Genomic DNA, 21,295 nt, shown 5'->3' on the forward strand with positions numbered 1-21,295 from the left:
ATCCGGACAAAGTAATTAACTAATCTAGTTAATGTCATGCTAACAGATACTAACAAAGCGTCGGCTAATACGGCATTTTTAATCTACTGGTATCTCGCAAAACAAAATTCATAACGTCAGCCTACCTTTGTGTCTGACTGTATACTATATATACTACAATTCTGCTTTTGAGTCATATTCATTGTGCAGTGTTTTGTATCATCTTTTGACAGTTGCAGTAAACAACCAGCGGATGGCACTCTCACCCTTTATCCTCCAAAAATGGCCGACTTGCTGTCGGTGACGTCACATTCCCATTCCCTATAGTTAGTACGAACAGCTGTCGAGCTAGCAGCTTGTGGAAGACTCCGGTGACTTGCAATGAGTGCACAGACAGATTGAGTGCAGGTAGGTCGCCCGGTTCTATAATTTCATCCGGCCCGAATGTAATGATTGGATGAGTTTATTACAATCCTGCGACAGCCACAGATGCTGTATTTTTTCTCTTTTTTGGTCAGAGTTTTATTGGTCGCTGTCGGAATGTAATGAGAATTTCAACAAATATAACAAAAACGTTTTGAAGAAGATTACCAACTCTAGCTTTAAGTTCTGCATTCTATCGCAATATTTTTTGTATTTCCTCTGACTCATAGGAACAGTTATTGTGTTGATCCAGTCCACTTATAATACACTGCCAGTCTAGGGAAACATTGTGCAGATACTAGAGGAATGAGAGATGATGTGACACTAAGCACAGCTGCTCTGCCTGGCTGTACTGAGTGAAGCTGCAACTGTGGATATGGTTATTACTATACTTTGACCCCTTAAACCATTCTAACTCCATTTAACAAGGTTACTTTCTCAATAGTGTGTATTAAATTCCCACAATCTATTCTTTGCCTCACTGGAGACCTCCTGCTTGTACCAACATTTCATACAAACTGGAACACAACTAATCTTATGGGAAAGACTTTTTTTGTTTTTTAAAGCTTGTCCAAGAAGCAAAAAAACAACAACAACTGTTCAGACATGATCTCGTCTGCCTTCTCTACCTGCTCTTGCTGGTGGGGAGCTGTCGACTGGGCCTCCTCAAGGACTGGCTGGGTTGGACCTTCATGGAAGCGCGTGGCGAGGAACGCGCAAACTGGTCTGGTGGCGGAGGCTTCTTGGGGATCTTCTTGACCAGTCGGCTCACCCACTTCTGCTGCTCCTCCTGGGATATGGCCAGCAGCAGCAGATTCTTGGCCGAAGACACGTCATAGTTCACTGGTGGTGGGAGAGAAGAGCAATTTTCAGGTATAGTCTTTAGTTATCTTTATTAGCAACATTGGTATTACTGAAAATTCACAATTTCATTTTTCACCTAATAGTTAATTAACCAGACAAGTCCCTGTGTGAAGCGTCCTACCTTTGCACGGAGCGATGATCTCCTCCTTCTTGTCCATGTGGTCCTTGTGGCACTTGATGTGGCAGCGGCGGCACTCCAGAGCGGGCGGCGGCTTGAACATGTTCCACAGCGGCTTGGTGCACGCCTCGCAGTTGGTGGGGAAATGGTAGAGCGTGGGGATGAACTCGTGGCCCTTGTGGCAGATGTAGCTGGACTTCTCTCCGAGCGGATCCACAGGAAACTCGGGCTCCTTTTTGCTCTCGCCTTCATTGGCATAAAGAATCTGGACAGTTGATAGAGAATGAGGATAATGAGCATTTATGTTCTAAATTTGTGCCTTTGACACTCAGCAAACAAGAAGCACATACTGAACATACGGAAGTTCAAATTCAAGACATCACAGTACAATTCAGAAATTTCAATAACACACCTGGAATATCCTGGGAATCTCTTTGGCGTCAGCGCGGTACACGTCTGTTTGAGTGACAGGCCTCACATGGAAGAGTTTGCTGTGTGAAGAGAATAAGTTAGTGTCCCGTTATCACAGCAAGTCGGATGCACATCAATTCATCAACAAATGCTCCTACAGGAAGTACTTCAACTAAAACTGACACGAGTCCTGGGTTGTCTCCTCAGCAGAGGGGGATCAGAGGCTTGTACTACGCAGCAGGATTTGGGGTTAGCGAGGTAATTTCTGGATGAACTCTGGGTTTTCCGTCCTACGACAGTGGTTCACTTCTTACCGGTGTACATCACCATGGTAATTTATGCTGAACACTTAACCTGCTCCGGAGCAGGTTATGTTCGAGATAAGAGATCAACTCGTATAAAAGCACCGCCTACTGACCAATCAGAGCTCGGTGTGCAGATCGTATGATAATATTACACAAATACGAAGAAGTGACAGTCATAATCCAGACTAAAAGCAACACAGGTTTAAACTGACAAATGCAGGAAGGACAGCTGGCTGTATGCTGTGGGTGCTTATGTTTATATCTTTATTGTTTTACTGGTTTGTAAGTCCGTTTTACAACGCCGGAATCAGGGACGCAGCTAAAAGAAGGCTGAAATAGTCATACACGCCAAATCAATAACAAAAGGCATAAAGAAGTGTAATCTAATCATCTATTCTATTTTGAAAGCTATTTATATATCACTGCCCCATCTAGACGAATATATTTGACTTTTGAGTATTCCGTTAAATTAATAAGACCGTTAAAGTGGGGGTAGGCAGTATATATTTTTGGCATCATTGGGCAAAAATTCCATAATAACCTTTCAGCATGTTGTAATTCAAGTGTTCTGAGAGAAAACTAGACTTCTGCACCTCCTCATGGCTCTGTTTTCAGGCTTTACAAAATCTAGCCCATGACGGAAGACTTTGACCAATCACAGGTCATTTCATAGAGAGAGAGCGTACCTATTGGCTGAGCTTCGGTCATGTGACCGGTGCTTGGTGTTCCTTCAAGACAGTAGACTTGTCCATGTTTGTGATTGGTCACCTGCTGCAAACACCGCCCCTTTTATGTGAACGCACTCATAGCCAGATTGAGGAACGTAGATTGATTTACAGAGTTGATAACCACTGTCGTAGGACCGCTTAGCGGGATCGCGGTTGTTCGGGTTAGTTAAGCCAGATAACGAGAAGATACCCTGGATATGTAGAACTCGCCTTGTAGTACAGGCCTCTGGTGTTATACTCACTCTATATCCAGCACCATGTAGGGAATGGACTGCTCTTTGTCCTGCTCATTGTTGTAGAAGAGAATCTTCTTGCTGCTCACAACAACATACTACAGTAACAGAACACACATGTTAAGGTTATGTTAAATCAAGGAGAGACTGTTGAATGTCATCAAAGCAGCTTCACTCTCTCTCTACCTTTTTCTCCCATCCAAACTTCTTGGTGTTGTTTCTCACAGGGAGAGAAAGCCAGCCCTCCAGCCTGGTTTCTGAGTGGGAGAAAGAGAGCAAAAGAGCAAGAGATGTGGAGGTTAAAGTATGTCCACATATTGATAATCTGTTAGCATTACCAACCAACTCCATTTTAATTTTCCTAAATAAAAAGCTGCTATAGTTCACGCCACATGAGTGAAGCATTGAAACATTGATGCAGCTCCATCAGTGTATCTTTACAGACTGTATTACCAACACCAGTTCTGGTACAAGGTCTAATCCACTTCTTTATATATAACTGTATTTACTGAATGAAAGTACATTTTCTGCAAACTAAATCCGTGCCGGACTGTCACAGTACAGGGGTCACGGTCCGGTGTACGCAGCTTCACACGGTACAGTACAGTATAATGACAATGAATATGAAGTTTGATAAGAGATGGCAGAGCTCTCACCTGTGTATGCATCATCCGATTCAAACTCTGGCCCACTGCTGACGCTGGCAGAATCCATCGATTGAACACTGAGCGTCTGCAGGAGGTTCCTCAGCTGCTCGATGTCGCTGTCCTTGCTGTCCAGGGCCATCTGCAGCTCAGTGCGCATCTGGCTCTCATCAGACAGTTGCTGCAAATAAAGAACAGAAGAAGCAAGGTCCAGTCAAATATACTGCTGCACATGCTGGTCCAGCCTATACAAATTGTTGTTACTCAAGGGTGAATTATCTTCCACATGTGTGCCTAAAATGACATTATTAATGAGGAATGATTATATATGACGAGACAGAATACTGGACTGTTCTACTGACCGCCTGCATTTCGTTGATCTCCCTCTGATATTTGATGATGCTGCTGTTGAGTTTTTCCTTCTCCGACCTCAGCTCCAACTGCAGCTTCCTGTTCTCCTTCTCCTTCCGCCGCAGTTCTGTGTCGTTGCCACGGCGACTGCCTCCGACGCGGTCCACCTTCCTGTTCATGATCTCTGCCAGCTTATTGACTGCCTGTAGACGGACACGAGTTCCACAGTTCATACATGCTTTGAGTTCAAGTTCAAGTTCAAGACCTTTATTTGTTACCGAGGGGCAATTGGTTTTGCAGCAGTAGCAAACAACAACAACAACAACAACAACAACAACAACAACAACAACATCATCTCATCACAATAAGACAATATACACATACTGTACATTCCCACATACTAAAACACTGAAAAAGGTGAAACCTTGAAGTATACCAAAAATATTAAAACACTTACAATATTAAGATAAGGACAAGAACAGAAGAACAGGCCAGGGTGGATGTGCTGATACTACCTGTACTTTACAGAGTTGAGCAGTGAAATGGCCGAGGGTATGAAAGAGAACTTATATCGGTTAGTTTTGACTGATGGTTGTCTGAACCGGGAACCAGAGGGCAGAAACTTAAATTCTGAATGCAGGGGGTGGGTACTGTCTGAAATGATGGAATCTGCTTTCTTTATCAGCTGTTTGTTGTTGTACAGTTCAGACAGACATTTCTGCTGAGTGCCGATGATTTTGCTGCTGATTTTTATCACCCTTGTTAATGACTTGTTTCTGTTTGAGGTTGAGGGATGCATACCAGTAAATAAAAGCAAAAGTGTAAACTGACTCGATCAAAGATTTATAAAACAGTGTCATCAGGGATTTGTCAACCTGGAACTTGGCTAGCTTCCTCAAACAAAAGAGACGCCGCTGTCTTTTCTTACAGAAGCATATCTGTGTTCCTCTCAAAGGTCAACTTATTGTCAATTATGATGCCCAAATACTTCATCAATCTCAACATCTTGTCCATTTATTGGAGTATTTGCAGGAGTTTGTTGTTGACGTCTGAAATCAATGCACATGTCCTTAGTTTTTGTCACATTCAATTCTAAAAAGGCGTCATTACACCAGTTTAAAAAAATAATTGAAAGCAGGACCGTGAGACACTTCAGCATTGTTCAGCAGGCTCACAATATCTGTGTCATCAGCAAACTTAACAATGAGCTGGTTATCAAACTCACTACGACAGTCATTGGTGTACATAATGTACACCATAATGTGTGTTTAGCTTGTTTCAGAGCTGTCTAGTTGTAAGAAAGCTTCAGGATCTGAATGAGAGATGCTTCCTGGAGACCAGATCCAGAGGGTTTGATTCTGCTTAACATTTGCTTTTAATATTTCTTTTTAAATATTTTTATTGACTCTTAGCAACAAATATACTTCCATAAAGTAAGTTACAGATCCTGTACACATACATCACACATCTATGTCTGTCTAAAGTGCCGTATTTTAAGATTCGTTATAGATAGAAAAACAAAACAGTAAAAACTATATATATATATATATATATATAAAATCTGGCCTGTGGGGTGTTACATAGTTAACCCAGTTCTCCCAGCGTGACACAAATAATTCCAGTTTATGGTTGACATATGCCGTTATCCTCTCCATTTTGTAAATGTTCATTGTAATGTCCATCCATGTATTTAGAGATGGGCTCTCCTGTGATAACCACTTCCTCGTAAGCTACCAGCAATACATTTAATAAATATTTGTCTCTTTTCAGCCATTCTTGAGGCACAAGTCCAAAAAAACAAAGTCTTACTCTCCAGGGGAACATGACATCTGAAAATATCTTGTAAGGCGTTGCTGTATGAATCTTTCTCCAAAAGTCTTAAATGATGGGACAATCCCAGAAAACATGATAATGATGTGCATTTAGATTTCCACAATTTCTCCAGCTAGCTGGAGTGTAATAAAATACCTTATCAGACTTTTCCAACTAAACTCCCTCCAATTCTGTGAGGTGCTACATTTCCATGGATACAACCATATTGTTGTCCATACTTCCTCAGATATGATCATCTCTGCTTCCTTCTCCCATTTTGTTTTAATATACAACGTTGAGTGTATTTTTGTAGATTTAATAGCCCTTTATATATATACATGAAATGATTCTAACAGTATTTGAATTATATGTTTTTTTAAATATTTCTATCAAACCCGTCCTTGGCTGTGTTAAACTTTCACCTTCTGAAAGTAACGATAGAAGTCCTGTTTTTCTAATAAGAATTTCTCTTTAAGCATTTCAAAGCTGAACAGTGTCCCTTCTTTCATTATGTTGCATAGAACAGTTATGCCTTTAGCTGCCCAGACCTTAAATCTAATATCTAATTTACTAGGAGTAAAGCATGTGTCATATGTGCACCATTTAAGGATGGATTCAGCCATCTTGTCTCTGCGTAGGTGAGCCGTTCTCTGTGTTGTCGTTGGTTATATGTTGTTCAGCGACATTTTTCTTGTTTCCATCCCTTTTTCCCATCTTCTCCCCGCTTGCTAAAACAATTATTCTCGAGGAATGTTATATTTGGCAGCCTGGCGGGGCTAAGTAGATACTTTTTTTGGAGGAGCTGTTATCCTAGTCGGCCATTCAGGACGGTGACGTCACCGGAACCCCTTGCTTTTAATTTGAAAACAAAACCTCTCAAACTGCTAAGTGTATGTGAGTGACTAAAAATAAAGCACATGCGTGGTATGATTAGTTTAAAAACAGACTTACCTGAGTTTTCAGCGTCCTCTCTGTCTGCAGCTGCTTGTCAAAGGTCTTATTCATCTGGTTGATCTGCTGCTCCCAATCCTTCGACTTTTCTGATTCTGACAAAAAAAAAGACACACACAAATGATAAATGTCAACCCTGACAATATAATAACATTTTAAGTTAAATTATAAAACATTTTAATTACCTTCTATTGCCTCCCTCAGTTTGTTGTTAAGCTCCTCCTTCTCATTGGCTAGGTTGGCGACATCACTGGTCAGGGTTCTGTTGGCTTCCTCCAGCTGCACAGAGCAGGATTCACAGGTCATATTCACTACATTATGGGTAATTATGAGCACTGTCTAAGCTGTCTGCCACTACCACCTGAACTCAGTTCAGTTGACCCCAAAAACTCAAAACTACATATTTTTGCTCTTACCTGTCGTGCTATTTATCAATCTAGATTGTTTGGGTGTGAGTTGCAGAGTGTTGGAGATATCAGCCATAGAGATGTCTGCCTTCTCTCCAATATAGTGGAACTAAATAGCACTCGGCTAGAACTCATGAGCAATGTCTCTTTCCAGAAATCCTGACCCGGTTACTCAAGATAATCCACAGACCTTGTTTAATGTAGGAAGTAATGCTGTCAAACTTAACGTGATAATAACAGGTTAATGCAATAGTGCAGATAAGCACTATTAATTAGTGGCGTTGTTTTTACGCCACTAATTTCTTTAAGGCAACTTGCGATTTTTAGGTTGTAGCGGGCTTAGTTTTCAAGCTAGAGTGAAGATACTGGCATCATATGAAACTAGAAAACCTAAGGAATCCATTGGTCCATGTCATACTAGCTTGTTGCAAAGCAGGTTAAATAACTGCAAACTTGCGATAAATTTTGGGTGAGGAAAAACTGGCATGGAGGCCCCTTGACCTCTGACCTCAAGATATGTGAATGAAAATGGGTTCTATGGGTACCCACGAGTCTCCCCTTTACAGACATGCCCACTTTATGATAATCACATGCCGTTTGGGACAAGTCATAGTCAAGTCAGCACACTGAAACACTGACAGCTGTTGTTGCCTGTTGGGCTGCAGTTGGCCATGTTATGATTTGAGCATATTTGTTATGCTATATGCAGTACCTGTGAGGGTTTCTGGACAATATCTGTCATTGTTTTGTGTTGTTAATTGATTTCCAATAATAAATATATACATACATTTGCATAAAGCAAGCATATTTGCCCACTCCCATGTTGATAAGAGTATTAAAAATCTCCCTTTAAGGTACATTTTGAACAGATAAAAAATGTGTAATTAATTTGCGATTAATCACGATTAACTATGGACAATTATGCAAGCCCTAGTAGGAACTAGTTTCTTTCTACAGAACTTAACCCGCCAACCATATCACCGTGCAGAAGGAAGCGTGCATCTACTCATTGACGAGAGGCTCATAGCTAAACGATACTGCTAGCTCACCTAGCACCACTGAGCTAGCTGACGTTGCAGATCAGCCGAGGAGGACGCCATTAATGTTTACATTTCACGCTGTCACGAGTGCGGTGATACTGTTAGTGGGTGTAGTTCAGTAGAGAGAAATAGTTCTACTGATAAGTCAGAATAGTTCTACTAATGTAGTTCCCACATGAAACTGCTCACAACAAGGTCTGTGGATGATCTTGAGTAACCGAGTCATGTTGCTGTTGAGTTTTTCAAATTTATTTCTTTGGCGCTTTGAGCACCACAAGCCAAGTGCCATGTAGTTCCATTATATTGGAGAGAAGGCGGACATCCCCACAGCCGATGACCTACAACACTCAACAACTCACACCACAACAATCTAGATTCATAAATAGCACTACAGGTAATAGGAAAAAGGTGTAGTTTTGCTTTTGGGGTGAACTGACCCTTGAAGTCTGTTTCCATGACGTCTTTATACAGCTTGAGAATGCACTGAATTCCCACTTTATTGTTGTTCATCATTTTGTATTACTTCAGTAATGAGGCAAGCTATCCTCTTTATTTAATGTGATCAGATCATCTGGATTTTAACATATCAACTGTAAAGACAGGAGACAACTCACTGAATTGATGGTGATGTCTTTCTCAGACAGCTCCTGCCGGTGGCGGGCCATCATCTCCTTCAGCTCCAGCTCCTTCATTATCTTCTCCTTCTCCAGGTCCGAGTACTGCTCCTCAGCGATGGAGCGCGCCAGCTGCTCCGAGTCAGCCTTCGTCAGTGTGATCTCAAGCTGAGCCGCCAATGAATCCCTGAAAGACATTTTCAAAATAAAAACATCAAATGACAGGCTGAACGACTATTAATAACAAATTCAGAGATGTAAATTAAAGGACTGCTTCTTCCTTATTTTGTCTTGGTTTTTTTTCTGATGAATTTTGTCACTGATGTTTAAAATGGATTAAAAAGAAAATATTGTATATTTCCAAGCAGCCAAACCACCTCTCCTCCTGTAGCTCCTGCAGAGACTGCTGCGCATCTTTGTAGAATTTGTTCCTCTCCTCGCACTCCTCCTTTAGTTCACGAACCTGGGTCTTATATAGCGTCTGGAAAACACAACAAACAAGTCAAACACACATTGTGATGCCTCCATGCACCTCGTGAATTCACCAACCTACTACTCCGCATTTCCTCTGGGGAGACTAGAAGTAAAACATTTCCATAAAGACATACCTTTTCTGAGGAATAATGAATATATACAGTAAATACAGATAAGCCATAAAAAAAAAACATGATAAAGGGAATCATATCAACGTAAGTTTTTACACATATATACGTGTTTTAATTGCTTTTTATTGCTAATGTGTGAACAGGTTGTAACCTAACCTAAAAAATTAGACCTTCTGCGACTTTCTGGGTTTCCTCTATCAGCCTGTAGACTGCTTTTAAGGTGAAGAATGCGGGCCGGTTTTACCGGGAAAATCCAACGGATGTCACGTCATGTGCGCTCATGAGTGCCTTTATTTTCAGCTCCGCTACAGGGCTAACAGTGCGCAACCACAGCTAACATTCGGTTAAAAAATGGAGTCCGCTAACGCCAACAAACGACCATCCCCAACCACAAACTCAAACTCCATGAAAGTACAGAAAAACACAAAGTTATATCTAGTGAAGCCCGTCTTGCAAAACAGGAATGAGACTGAGGTCGGAAGAAAACTAGTATTGTGGGAGTGTGTGTGCATGAAGGAAATGAGTGGTGAAGCAAGAGAGAGAGAGAGAGAGAGAGAGCGGCAGCGAGTGTGTGAGAAAACGAGCGAGCGGTGGAGCAGAAGAGAGTTAGTTTAGGTCTGAGAATATCAGTGAATGTACAGCGGAACTCGCCGTTTGTGCAGAAATGTCTCGTTTCCTGCTGCTGAGTGAAGTAACGGGGCTCGGGAGCGAGAAACGTTATCAACTCTGGCCCAGGAGACCAAAACTACGGTGTCTCCCCTGTGCCTTCTGACCAAAGTTGGGAGGCTGAAGCAGGAAAAGTTAACACCAGGATCAACATCGACCGGGCCTTCGATTCACGGAGGGACCTTCGTTTGGTAAGCTTACATTACTGCCAAGCATGTGAAATATACAGTATAGTGATATTGTGGTTTTAGCTGTCAATCACGTTCAGCATCGTGTGTGTCTCATTGCTGTTTTGACCAATGTTCGCTCATGTCTACGTATTACGAGCACAAGCGTGAGCAACAGGATGCTGACTGTCGTTTACTTAACGGCCACAGGTGTCACTGTTCACAAGAACTTTCTGATTCTTACATAGAGCCCTTTTAAGCATTAGATTATTCCATTAACACAGTTACAGTGTACAGTACAGTGTAGAGTGTTGTTCTGATGGCACATTACAGCCCACACACTCAGCAAGCAAGATGCAGGACCATAATGTGTTAGTCATCTCACATCCACGTTTGTAATTACAGAGCAGAATAAAGACTCACAGAGAAATACTGTTCAGCTTCTAACTGGTCCTGCAACTCCTTCATTTGCCCGTCTGTGTCCTGTCTTTCTCTGCAGTCAAAAGAAAATGTAATTATATTACTCATCATCCCTCTTTGTGTCAAAATATGATGTGTCGATTAGGAATGCTACAAAAGAATTAAATCAAAAATGTGTAAACTGACTTGCGCAGCTCTTGGTTCTGTTTCTCCAGGCTGCGTTTAATGTCGAGCAGGTGATTCGTTTCCTGCTTGAGCTGCTTCTCGGAGGTTCGCAGAGAATTGAGCTGCTGGTTTTGGGCCTTCAGGTCATTCTGGGTCAGGTTGCGCTTCTGGGTCTCCTGCTCTATCTTCAACGTCAGGTTCTTCACCTGAAAGAACGAAAACAATACACCCGGACAGTGTTTTTATTATTTAAATGTCAGCTATTCCTCTACAGCTCAGAATTGACACACTGTTATATAAGCTGCGAGATTTGTTACTGTAGGTGGCATTTAATATGTAAACACGCACTTCACTGTCCCCCTGCACAGAATATAAACACTCTCTCACCTCCTCAGTCAGCCGGTCCTTGTGTCTGCGCAGCTCGTCTAGTTTCTGCAGGGCCTGTTTATAGTCACAGTCCATCATGCTGCTGTGCTTCTCCAGATCCAGTATTCGGTTCTCCAGTCGAAGTTTGGCTCCACGCTCCTCTGCCAGCTTCTGATCCATCTCTGGATGAGAGTATTTAATATATTTTCTACATGTTAAAGTCATGTTAACAAATAGTGACGAGTATGTAAAGCTGGAATAATAAATGCACATCTAATGCTTTAAACGTTGAGTATCTGCCGATACCAATCCGATACCGTCTTTTCCCCTCTCTTAAACAACTCATTTTAATAAATTGAGGAAGGAACAACTTCCACAAGAGAAAAGCTTGGTGCCCTTACCCTTCATGGACTCTGACTTGGCGCCCTCGATGGTTACTTTGATCTTGCTCTTGTCTGCCAGCATTGCCCTGGTGGCCTTATGAGAGGCCTCCCCCTGCTCCAGCTCCTGCTGCAGCACCTTCAGCTTGTAGGTCAAATCAATCTCCTTGTTGCTCTTCTCCTGTACAAAGAAAACAACGAAGGCAGAGATAAACCCAGTGAAACTCTACGAGCAAAACGCAGCTGGCAACCACAAATCCAATAACATAATAATGACATGGTGCCAAACGCTACACTCGCTCAACTTCAGACTTCCTGCAGCAGAGTACAGCTCAGAAGAGGAGAACTAATTTAACAGGACAAATGTGAGCATGGCTCACAAACCCCCGGTCACCGCTTGACCCCTACTAAAGTAGGGCCAAAGGTTTTGCCCTTTTGGAACTAATGGAATTAATGGGCATTAACTAATTAACTAATTAACTAATGGGCACCCCTGGACTTATCACCCCCAAAAGGCACAACTAGACCACACTGTCAACCATCATACCAAATTTGAAGTTCCTAAGTTAAATAGTTTTCGAGTTCGGAAACTCCGGAAACTAAAGTGTGACACGCGGACGGACGGAAGGACGGACACGCGGAGTGCTACATACCCCTACGTTGTCGCGGGGGTATAAAAAGGGATAGTTTAGATTTTTTGACGTGGGGTTGTATGAGGTACTTATGCCGTCAGACAGCCCTTTCCGACAAGGAACTGAAGCTGTTAGCTATGCTTCCTTAAAAGCCACCAGACTCCTTTGACAAAAACAGTCAAAGGAGTCTGGTGGCTTTGAAGAGAGCATACTATAAATATTGGCTTCAGTTCACCGTCGTAAAGGGCTGTCTGACAGCAATGTAAAGCAATGAAAATATTCTAAATATAGCGTAATATTGATTTTTTATAGGTGTCTAAAATACGCTTTGCTGCCGGCCCCGTCTACAGCAGTACATTGCTTTGCTTCCGTGTCGGTACTCCTGTCTGTTTCTCCAAACTGGAGGCGTGCCGACCGTCATCTACTGTAGGTAATACTATAGATAAATACTTCACACAACCCCACTTCAAAACATCCAAACAATCCCTTTCACATAATCTGAAATCATTAGCAAAGAATTAAAGCGCTGAGTGATTATAGTACATCAACCATCCGTATAATCGAGGAGCAATGTTCTTCTATAAAGTCCTTAAAGTATCAACTTCAGGATCAATATGCCCTTTGAATTATTTAGTCAACCAAATAGACCTCACAAGCTGATCCGTGTAAGTACTAAGACGGTGGCCAATAAGTGTAATCAGCAACTTATTTGTGATTGTTAGTTGTACAATAATCTCTAAAGATTAAGGCTTCAAACCAGTTACAGACCAGCCTCTTAAATGGGTTTGTAGATTATGTCTCTGTCCTCTGTTGAGATGCTCTCACTGCAGTAAAACATGTCATCATAAAAAACCCTAAGCTGAATGCCTTAATTAATGATTTAAATGTTTTAGACTGGTGCCAGATAACCCGAGACAAAGTACTCTGGGGAAGAATCTCTCTGTTTATTTCCTCTTTGCAGTTCAAGATGTCTAAATTAACCCTCAGGTATTCATATTACATGACATTCATTGCAAGAGAGCATCCTCTTGCAAAAGAGATTTTGATCTCAATGGGATTTACTGGTAAAATAAAGATAATAAATAAAATCCCAATGCCAAAAAATGAGGAAGGCTGTAAATACTAAAAAGTTAAGATCTACAAACCAATGAAGAATACAGTCCATAAGAGGTAAACGTAAACTAGAATCACTGCCTCGTGGTTGTACGCCTCTGCCAACCAGTCAAGTTGCAGTTTACATCCATGTCTGTCCAAAATGTCATCACTTCATCATTTTATCCTGTTAGACATTTGTGTGAAATTGTCATAATTAGCACATGAATTCTTGAGTTATGGCCAAAAATGTGTTTTGTGAGGTCACAGTGACCTTTGACCACCAAAATCGAATCTGTACATCCGATCTTTGAGTCCAAGTGGACGTTTGTGCTGAATTTGACAAAATTCCCTCTAGGCGTTTCTGAGATATCACATTCACGAGAATGGGACAGACGTACGAACAACCCAAATACATCAAGCCTCCGGCTACGGCTGTCGTCGGCGAGTAGCCATAAAAATGAGTTATCATCTTTTCGCCTGATTTTCTGGTTTACCTTCTCCAGATCGGTGTGTTTTTCCTGAAGCTGTCTCTTCTCGGTCTCAGTTTTGGACAGAGTCTGTCTCTGCTGGCGGGCCTCCTCCTCCAGGCCGGAGATACGTCCTGCAAGACAAAACCAAGAGAGTCCTCAGAGAAGCAGATTTCAAACAGAAGACAAAAAAAACTCTAAAACATCCATGTAACAAACAACAAACTAAACACTTTGACTTTAATTGTTTGAACATTTTGAAAATTTGAACCTTGAAAATGGCCATGATAGTTTTTTCTCGCCAAAATTTAGTGATTGAATTGCGTTAATGAGTTAAAGAAATTTGTGGCGTTAAAACAAATTTGCGTTAACGCGTTGTTATTGCGTTAACTTTGCCAGCCCTAGAATATTTACATGGCTCAAATGAAAGCTTATTCCTCCAAGAAGAGAAAGAGAAAGCACTTCATTGCAGATTCAATAACACTGTGCTACGTTGTTTGATTTGTAAATACAACATCTGGTCAGTGCATCCGATGACCAACAACTGCAGTTTGACAAAAGCCAAAAAAAAGAAAGTTGACTGAGGCGTTTACATGTTGAAACAAATAGAGAGCAGAGCAGGAACCTGGGTGTGTAACCCGCACTGTGTTTGCTTCCAGTATGACCTCACCTCAATTAACGCAATCAGATAAAAGCTTTCATATGACAGTTTAAATAGATAATAAGAGTTCTGCCTTAAATCAGATTGAGGTTAAATTATTAGCCTTGATGTTAACATACTCCCTCGTAATGCACAGTCTGCTACTGGTGCACACTGACCGGCTGCAATGGAGAAACCGGCTGTTATGTTGTTCAAGGGCAGAGAGAGAATTTCATTTTTTACTCTCTATACTGACATTTGTTCAACCAGTGTGACAAACGGGGCTTAAGCCTTGTATCTCTAAATATCAGATGTATTTGTTCTCGTTTGGATCGAGGCCGTTGTGGCTCTGCAGAGCACCTCCAGACAAACCTGTTCTGATAAAAGCACTTCAAAATGAATTCGAATCAACACACACTCACAGATAGTGACGGTGCTGTTTGCTGAATGGATTCTGACTATGATGCTGCTGCAGTGCAAACTTCTTATTAAGGCCTGAAAAGACACTTTGCTGCCCTCTGTATTGTTGTGTCACATTGCTCTTGCCCACCTAGCTGCTCAAGTAAATCTGCCATGTAAGCTGCTGGGCAGACAAGAAGTGACTGAGACACCACATTTTTGTCCGAGGCGTGTAATAGAATTTCCACCTCATAAAAACACAGGGAACTACTACAGTATATCAGAAACTCCTTGAAAGGGATAGTTCGGATTTTTTGAAGTGAGAATGTATGAGATACTTATCCATAGTTAGTGTAGGACCTACAGTAGATGGCGGTCAGCACGCTACGGAAGCATACCCATTTTGACAGAGGTCAAGGGGGCCCTTTGAAAATGGCCACGACAGTTTTTACTCGTCAAAATTTTAGCATAAGCTAGTATGACATGGTTGGATGGATTCCTTAGGTTTTTCTAGTTTCATATGATACCAGTATCTTCACTCTAGCTTAAAAACTGAGCCCGCTACAACCTCTGAAATCGCAAGTTGCGTTAATGTGTTAAAGAAATTAGTGGCGTTAAAACAAATTTACATTAACGCGCTATTATCGGGTTAACTTTGACAAGCCTAATTTAATTCTATCTTAAAACCAGATGACCAGTGTTTAGAGACTAGAAATCTTCCCAGATCCTGTACTGAATGCTGCGTGTGTGTGTGTGTGTGTGTGTGTGTGTGTGTGTGTGTGTGTGTGTGTGTGTGTGTGTGTGTGTGTGTGTGTGTGTGTGTGTGTGTCACCCACCCATCAGGTCGCTGATGGTCTCTGAGCCCTGGCTGTGCTCCCTCCTCTCTGCCTCCAGTGAGGCCTGCAGGCTGATGCATTCCTTCTCCAGGCTCAGCTTGCTGCGCTCCAGCAGGCAACATTTGTCCTGCAGCTCGCGCACGTTGGCCTCCAGCTGCTGCAGCTGCTTGCTGCCCTCCGTCTGGGTTTTACGGAGCCTCGTCGCCGCCTCAGACTCGGCCCGTAGCAACGTGTTGGCTTCCTCCAGCTGATAGAAACAATGATGAAAACGTGTGTGAAGATCAGTGAGGTTTTATTTGGTGACTCATCACTTTGCAATCAAGTAAAAAAGAGAAGCTGGTTTAGTGCAGTATATAATATGCAATACAGACAGGCATTTTATATATTTTCTGATATATATTTCTGTCCATATCAAGGCTTTTATTCCATAAGGATATCCCTGCTTTGAGAAATAGTGTACTGCAACACAATGGTTGTAATCCCAGAACTCTTAATAAACACATACATGAATAAATAACCTCTAAATGTATAATATTTGATATTTATTAAGAAATTTGATCACTGTAGCTTATAACATTCATTAGTTTGACTTACCCATCAACATTTCTGTATTTTTACAATATAATGTGGCTTTTTGGATATTAAACATCAGCGCCCACAGACCAAACAGAACTGACTGTATAAGTGACTGACCTGTTTCTGCAGGTGAATGTTCTGCTCATTGGAAATGTGTGAGTTCTGGTTTCTCCTCTTCATGTCATCCAGCTGGTCTCGAAGGCCGTTGACTGCACAACACACAAGAACACAGACCGATGTATTATGGTGAATCTCTTCTTCTCTAATGGTTGATCTTTCAATGCGCGGAGCCTCTTATGTACACTGTATTAGAACAACACTCAAGTATTAATCATCCTGCATTATTACGTTTTTAACAGTGACGGGTATCACAGATCAGAGCAAGACTTGCATGAAAATGTGTTGAGTATTATTATGCATCCACAAAGCAAAGACAAGTTAATCAAGATGGCCTACAGACTTGTGTTCCTCTGGTGAGCCTGTTTGCACGCTGTTTAAGACGTCTATTTGACCAGCTGATGGCAGTAACGTCCACATTATTATTGTTATCAGTTTGTCTCTAAACTTCATTCAAAACTCTTCTAGTTCAAATTAAAAGCCCAACAAGGTTTTTTTTTAGTGAATTCACACAGAAGGTCATATTTCAATAGATCATTCCATCTATTAACTATGATCACTTGGCACCAAAAAGAAAGTACGCCACTGCATTTGTGTTGATTTGATAGCTTTTGAAAAAAGTGATGCCAAAACACACTTCTGCCATTTATTAAACAAACTTTACCAATGTCTCAAAATGATTTCATTAGGCAACAGGATAATTAATTCATTATGTCACATTAGGACATATAGAGTGATGAAGGGATGATGTATTTTTGTAGAGCCAACCAGGAAGCTCGCATCGCTCTGGGTTCCCTTGACAAAAACAAAAAAAACAATGGGATTTTTCCATTGGGTCTTGGATTAATGCAGAAAATAAGCTCTGAGGCAAACGAATGATACATACTGTACACGTTTTGTTCATTAAGATAATCTCCATAAATGAATACCACTTCTATGATTTTTGAAGTGTGAATGCAATCACCAGAGGTAAAAAAGCTAACGTTAGGCTATAAATGAACTACACCACGGTCGCATGAACGCGAGTCTACACAACGAGGCTGTAAAGATGAGTCGGCATGATGACGTTTAGCAGTCTTATTTAGCCACCAGCTTTTTTTATGACACATTTAGGCTTCAAAACTCACAAGTAGGGTATTTATTGACGTATTTTATGTCGCAGAACAAAACTTTAAAATCTCTTAAGCTTGTGTTAACCACAGACCTTATTTCAGGCATTTAACTAAAAACCCATGGACCTCCAGACGAGGGAACCTGGAGTGCTAAAATGCTTACTCATTTCCAGGTTTTAGGAATCATTCCTGCACCACTTACGCAACAAAATAAATACAAGGACTCATATTAGGGAACCTGATCTTCTAGCCATACTTTAGTTTAAAGGAGATCTATTATGCTTTTGTGCTTTTTCCCTTTCCTTTAGTGTGTTATATAGTATTTTTGGGTATGTAAAAGGTTTGCAAAGTTACAAAGCCCAAAGTCCACGCCAAAGGGAGTTCCTCTCCCCCACAGAAACACTGCTCCTGAAACGCCTTGATTGAAGTCCTGCCTTTTCTTCCGTAATGTGGTGATGTCACCAAGTATCACATTTGCATAATACCTGCCTAGCGGCTAGTTTGGCACATCCTCAAACAAAGCTAGTTAGAGCGGAGCTGTAGCGGGGTCCAAAGAGTTTGGTTCAGTTGACCAATTAGAGCAGACAGGGATTTTTGAGGGGGGGGGGAGCTCCAACAGAGCGTTTCAGATAGAGGGTGAAAAGAGGTGCTGCAGCACAGCCGATATGAAAAGAATAAAAATAAAGTGTTTTTTTAACATTAAAGCATGTAAACATGTTCTAGTAGACACCCAAAATACAAGTATTAACCTGAAAATAAGTATAATAGGTCCTCTTTAATGCATCTCGCCATAAAGAATCTTCAATGTGTGTCCGCGTGTGTCTCATTTCACCTTCATTCTCCAGGCAGCGCTTCCTGTCGGCCTCGCTCTCGGCCTTGCGGTGGCTCTCCAGGCTCTTGTGCTGCAGCAGGGCTTTCTCCCTCTCTAGCTGCCTCAGACTCGACTCCAGATTCTTTCTGCAGCTCACCTGAAATCAATTATTGAGTACTTTTTCCTTCAGGGCAGGTTTCACGGTGCTCTGATTCAATAACTCGCTTTATGAGAAATCCAATCAGAGCTCAGCACAGATCCAATCCCAACAGACATTTTAATGTGGCTATTAGAATTCGGCAAGCGCTCCGACCGAACCTCACGGGATGCAACACATTGGCATTCACCCGAAACATGGTCAAGTGAAAAGTGGGAAATCATTATTCTGATTTAAACATAGGTTTTGGGAAAAGGCCATAAAAATTGGTTGAAAAAGATGGAAGTGGAACGATCCCAGAGGGGGAACCGGGTCATTGCAACAGTAAATATTAAAAGTAGGACAGAGCCCAAAATATGCAAGTGATCTCCAGCACTAACAGGTGTCGGACTGTGTCTTCACTGCTGTTTCGGGGAGGGGATTAGCTTACCTCTTCCTCAAGTTCTTTGGAGATTTTGTCTAGACGGCCAGTGGCAGTTCTGCAAAAAGAAAACAGGATATTTACAAGAGCTCTGACGGTGATGGTCACCGTCTTCAAGTCTGCCAGCGGTGCAACATGAAGAAAAAGCTCCTGTACCTGTGTTTGTGCTCTAGATCCCCTTTGACCTGCTTCTCATTATTCAGCTGCACCTCCAGTTGGCGCACTTTCTTCTGCAATGCTGCTGTCTGTGGAGAGAAAACAACCAACCACTCATACGTGTCCTAGTAGTAATCAAATGTTCAAGTTCAAGACCTTTACTGCATGTCATCCATCTTTCCTGCGACTCGACTGTGTATTATGCAATAAATCGATTAACATAACTGACATTCTCAGGACTGTGTGATCTTTAAACCTGCATGAACTCAGGGACCGCTTCAGGGAATCACAACAAGCTGTAAACACAACACTGACATGTCATCACTTTTTTAAGTAGATAGACGGTTATACATTTACACATGCTACAACCTCCGAAAGATTGAATAGCGGCTGGGCTAAATCGCAATCGTGTTAATACGCTAAAGAAATTAGTGTTTAATTTAGTTATTATCATGTTAACTTTGACAGCCCTAGTTCTAGACATTACAGAAGAAAACCATTAACCTTCGAAATAACTATAATACTCCTGCTTTACACTCACATGTTGCCAACGTTTGCAGAGCTCAAAACTTAAAGAATTAATAACAAGTTTTATTAAAGAGTCCCATACATCATATTATAAACAAAGCCAGTTTTGCAGTGGCAGTGTATCAACAGGGGATATTAAACTGAAAATAAAACCCAGGCCTTTGTTGTCTTCCTCCAAAGTGGTAGTTGATTAATTCAGCTGCTCAGTTAGGACTGAAGTCAATAAGTGATTAGCTTCTAGGTCTGCCACTTGCATTAAAAGCTGCTTAAGTATTTCTGTGCGACTAAGAACACTGAAACTCTAACAAAGTACAAATAAATCATGGGATCAGAAAACAAAATCCTTTTCTGAGTCATTTCCATCGTAATCCTTAATGTCTGACAGTGTGAAGCTGGATTTGTCGCAATGTCAACAGGCCTATGTGGTCATGTAAACTGACGCCTGGCTTATGTATTTCCTGAGAAGCGTGGGGAATGACGACATCACTGGAGTTGCTCAGGGTGCATTAGCAATTACAGTAAAGTGTGTGGAAGTGAAAGAACCCACCTCTCCTTTGGAATTATCGTGAGTCACCAAGACATTGTTGGAGGCATTTAGTAACCTGAAGAGGGAAACGGACAAAAATCAACATAAAGTCAAGATGACAGCCTAGAACAAATCTCTCTGACTGCTGAGGTCCCTTAAAATTAAAAGATACAGCTAGAAAAACTGATGACTTACTGGTCTTCTTTGAAGTAAGTGAAGCCAACAAAGGGTAACTGGTTTCCAACATAGGCTTTAGGTGTGGGGAAAGTTTCTACATCGCCTTTGTCATCTTCAATCTCATCAAAATTACTGGTGTCTATGTCACTGCTCAGCTCTGGGACCACGGGGGCAATCGCTGAGGAAGGAGAGAGAAAGAAAGGAAAATGCAAGTGTGAATTGCTGGAAAAAGGAAGTGCTGTGTAAACAAAAAGTTTCCGGCAGATGAATAATTCTGCGGTTCCAAAAGAGTTCTTGTTTAGAGTTTGAGTCAGGTAAAAGGCTCATTTTATCAGCTCAGGCGGAGCTGCTTGTTGAACTGTAGTGACACTCACTGTCTCTGATGGTGTCGAAGGTCCACTGGTCGTTCTTGAAGAAAGGGTGTCGCTTGATTTCCTCCACGCCGTTTCTGCCCAATCGCACCTCCCTCAAAACAAAGAGAGTGAATGAGTTGTAGAGCGATGACGAAATGCACCTTTTGTCTTCAGTTCAACAGTATCAGGAGCAACAAGCAAACGCAACCTATTGATATATATTGTTTTCTGAGGGTCATTAAAAGCCAGAGCAAAATATACAGACTTTGATTTCCTTTGGCCTGAGGCATCACAAACCAGACCAGTGGTAAACATATGACGCTGTGTCAGGGCAATTGTGGGTTAAAAAAATAATAATTACAGAGCTGGGGGAGGAGATAAACCAGAATTTCCAAGATTAAAATTGTAAATTTACGAGAAAAAAGATGGGTATTTTCATAAATTTGCTAAAAAACAACAACAATAAACTACATAGTGTTTTTGTTTTTTTTTCATTAAAAGGTATAATATGCAATAATTTCCTAAAAAACAATTTATTGACCGATAGAAAAATAATCCCTCTCAATCATCACTTATGCCCCACTAGAAGTGTGTGGCGGTGTCTGTTTCTGCAGAGACCCTGCAGCCCTCTGCCTGTATTTTC

At 41.5% G+C, this 21,295-nt stretch overlaps 1 protein-coding gene across 4 annotated transcripts in view; it reads right to left on the bottom strand.

The window, feature by feature from the left end:
- The window catches only part of rock2a (rho-associated, coiled-coil containing protein kinase 2a), a 54,226-nt gene that overhangs the window by 6,000 nt on the left and 26,931 nt on the right, over positions 1-21,295 (bottom strand). For all 4 annotated transcript variants that reach the window (XM_037747515.1, XM_037747513.1, XM_037747512.1 and 1 more), the window contains exons 8-31: positions 20,674-20,765; positions 20,318-20,477; positions 20,144-20,198; positions 19,069-19,157; positions 18,922-18,970; positions 18,356-18,491; positions 16,412-16,503; positions 15,719-15,965; positions 13,871-13,977; positions 11,671-11,830; positions 11,291-11,451; positions 10,925-11,109; positions 10,742-10,811; positions 9,258-9,361; positions 8,881-9,067; positions 7,005-7,098; positions 6,820-6,914; positions 4,068-4,259; positions 3,718-3,886; positions 3,248-3,318; positions 3,071-3,159; positions 1,797-1,875; positions 1,388-1,649; positions 1,032-1,245 (exon numbers count right to left, since the gene is read on the bottom strand). In XM_037747515.1, coding sequence (XP_037603443.1) covers positions 1,032-1,245; positions 1,388-1,649; positions 1,797-1,875; positions 3,071-3,159; positions 3,248-3,318; positions 3,718-3,886; positions 4,068-4,259; positions 6,820-6,914; positions 7,005-7,098; positions 8,881-9,067; positions 9,258-9,361; positions 10,742-10,811; positions 10,925-11,109; positions 11,291-11,451; positions 11,671-11,830; positions 13,871-13,977; positions 15,719-15,965; positions 16,412-16,503; positions 18,356-18,491; positions 18,922-18,970; positions 19,069-19,157; positions 20,144-20,198; positions 20,318-20,477; positions 20,674-20,765 — 3,159 coding nt within the window. The remainder of the gene's footprint in view (positions 1-1,031; positions 1,246-1,387; positions 1,650-1,796; positions 1,876-3,070; positions 3,160-3,247; positions 3,319-3,717; positions 3,887-4,067; positions 4,260-6,819; positions 6,915-7,004; positions 7,099-8,880; positions 9,068-9,257; positions 9,362-10,741; positions 10,812-10,924; positions 11,110-11,290; positions 11,452-11,670; positions 11,831-13,870; positions 13,978-15,718; positions 15,966-16,411; positions 16,504-18,355; positions 18,492-18,921; positions 18,971-19,068; positions 19,158-20,143; positions 20,199-20,317; positions 20,478-20,673; positions 20,766-21,295) is intronic.

The sequence above is a fragment of the Sebastes umbrosus genome, chromosome 16 (genome assembly GCF_015220745.1).
Source record: "Sebastes umbrosus isolate fSebUmb1 chromosome 16, fSebUmb1.pri, whole genome shotgun sequence".
Classification (NCBI taxonomy): Eukaryota; Metazoa; Chordata; class Actinopteri; order Perciformes; family Sebastidae; genus Sebastes; species Sebastes umbrosus.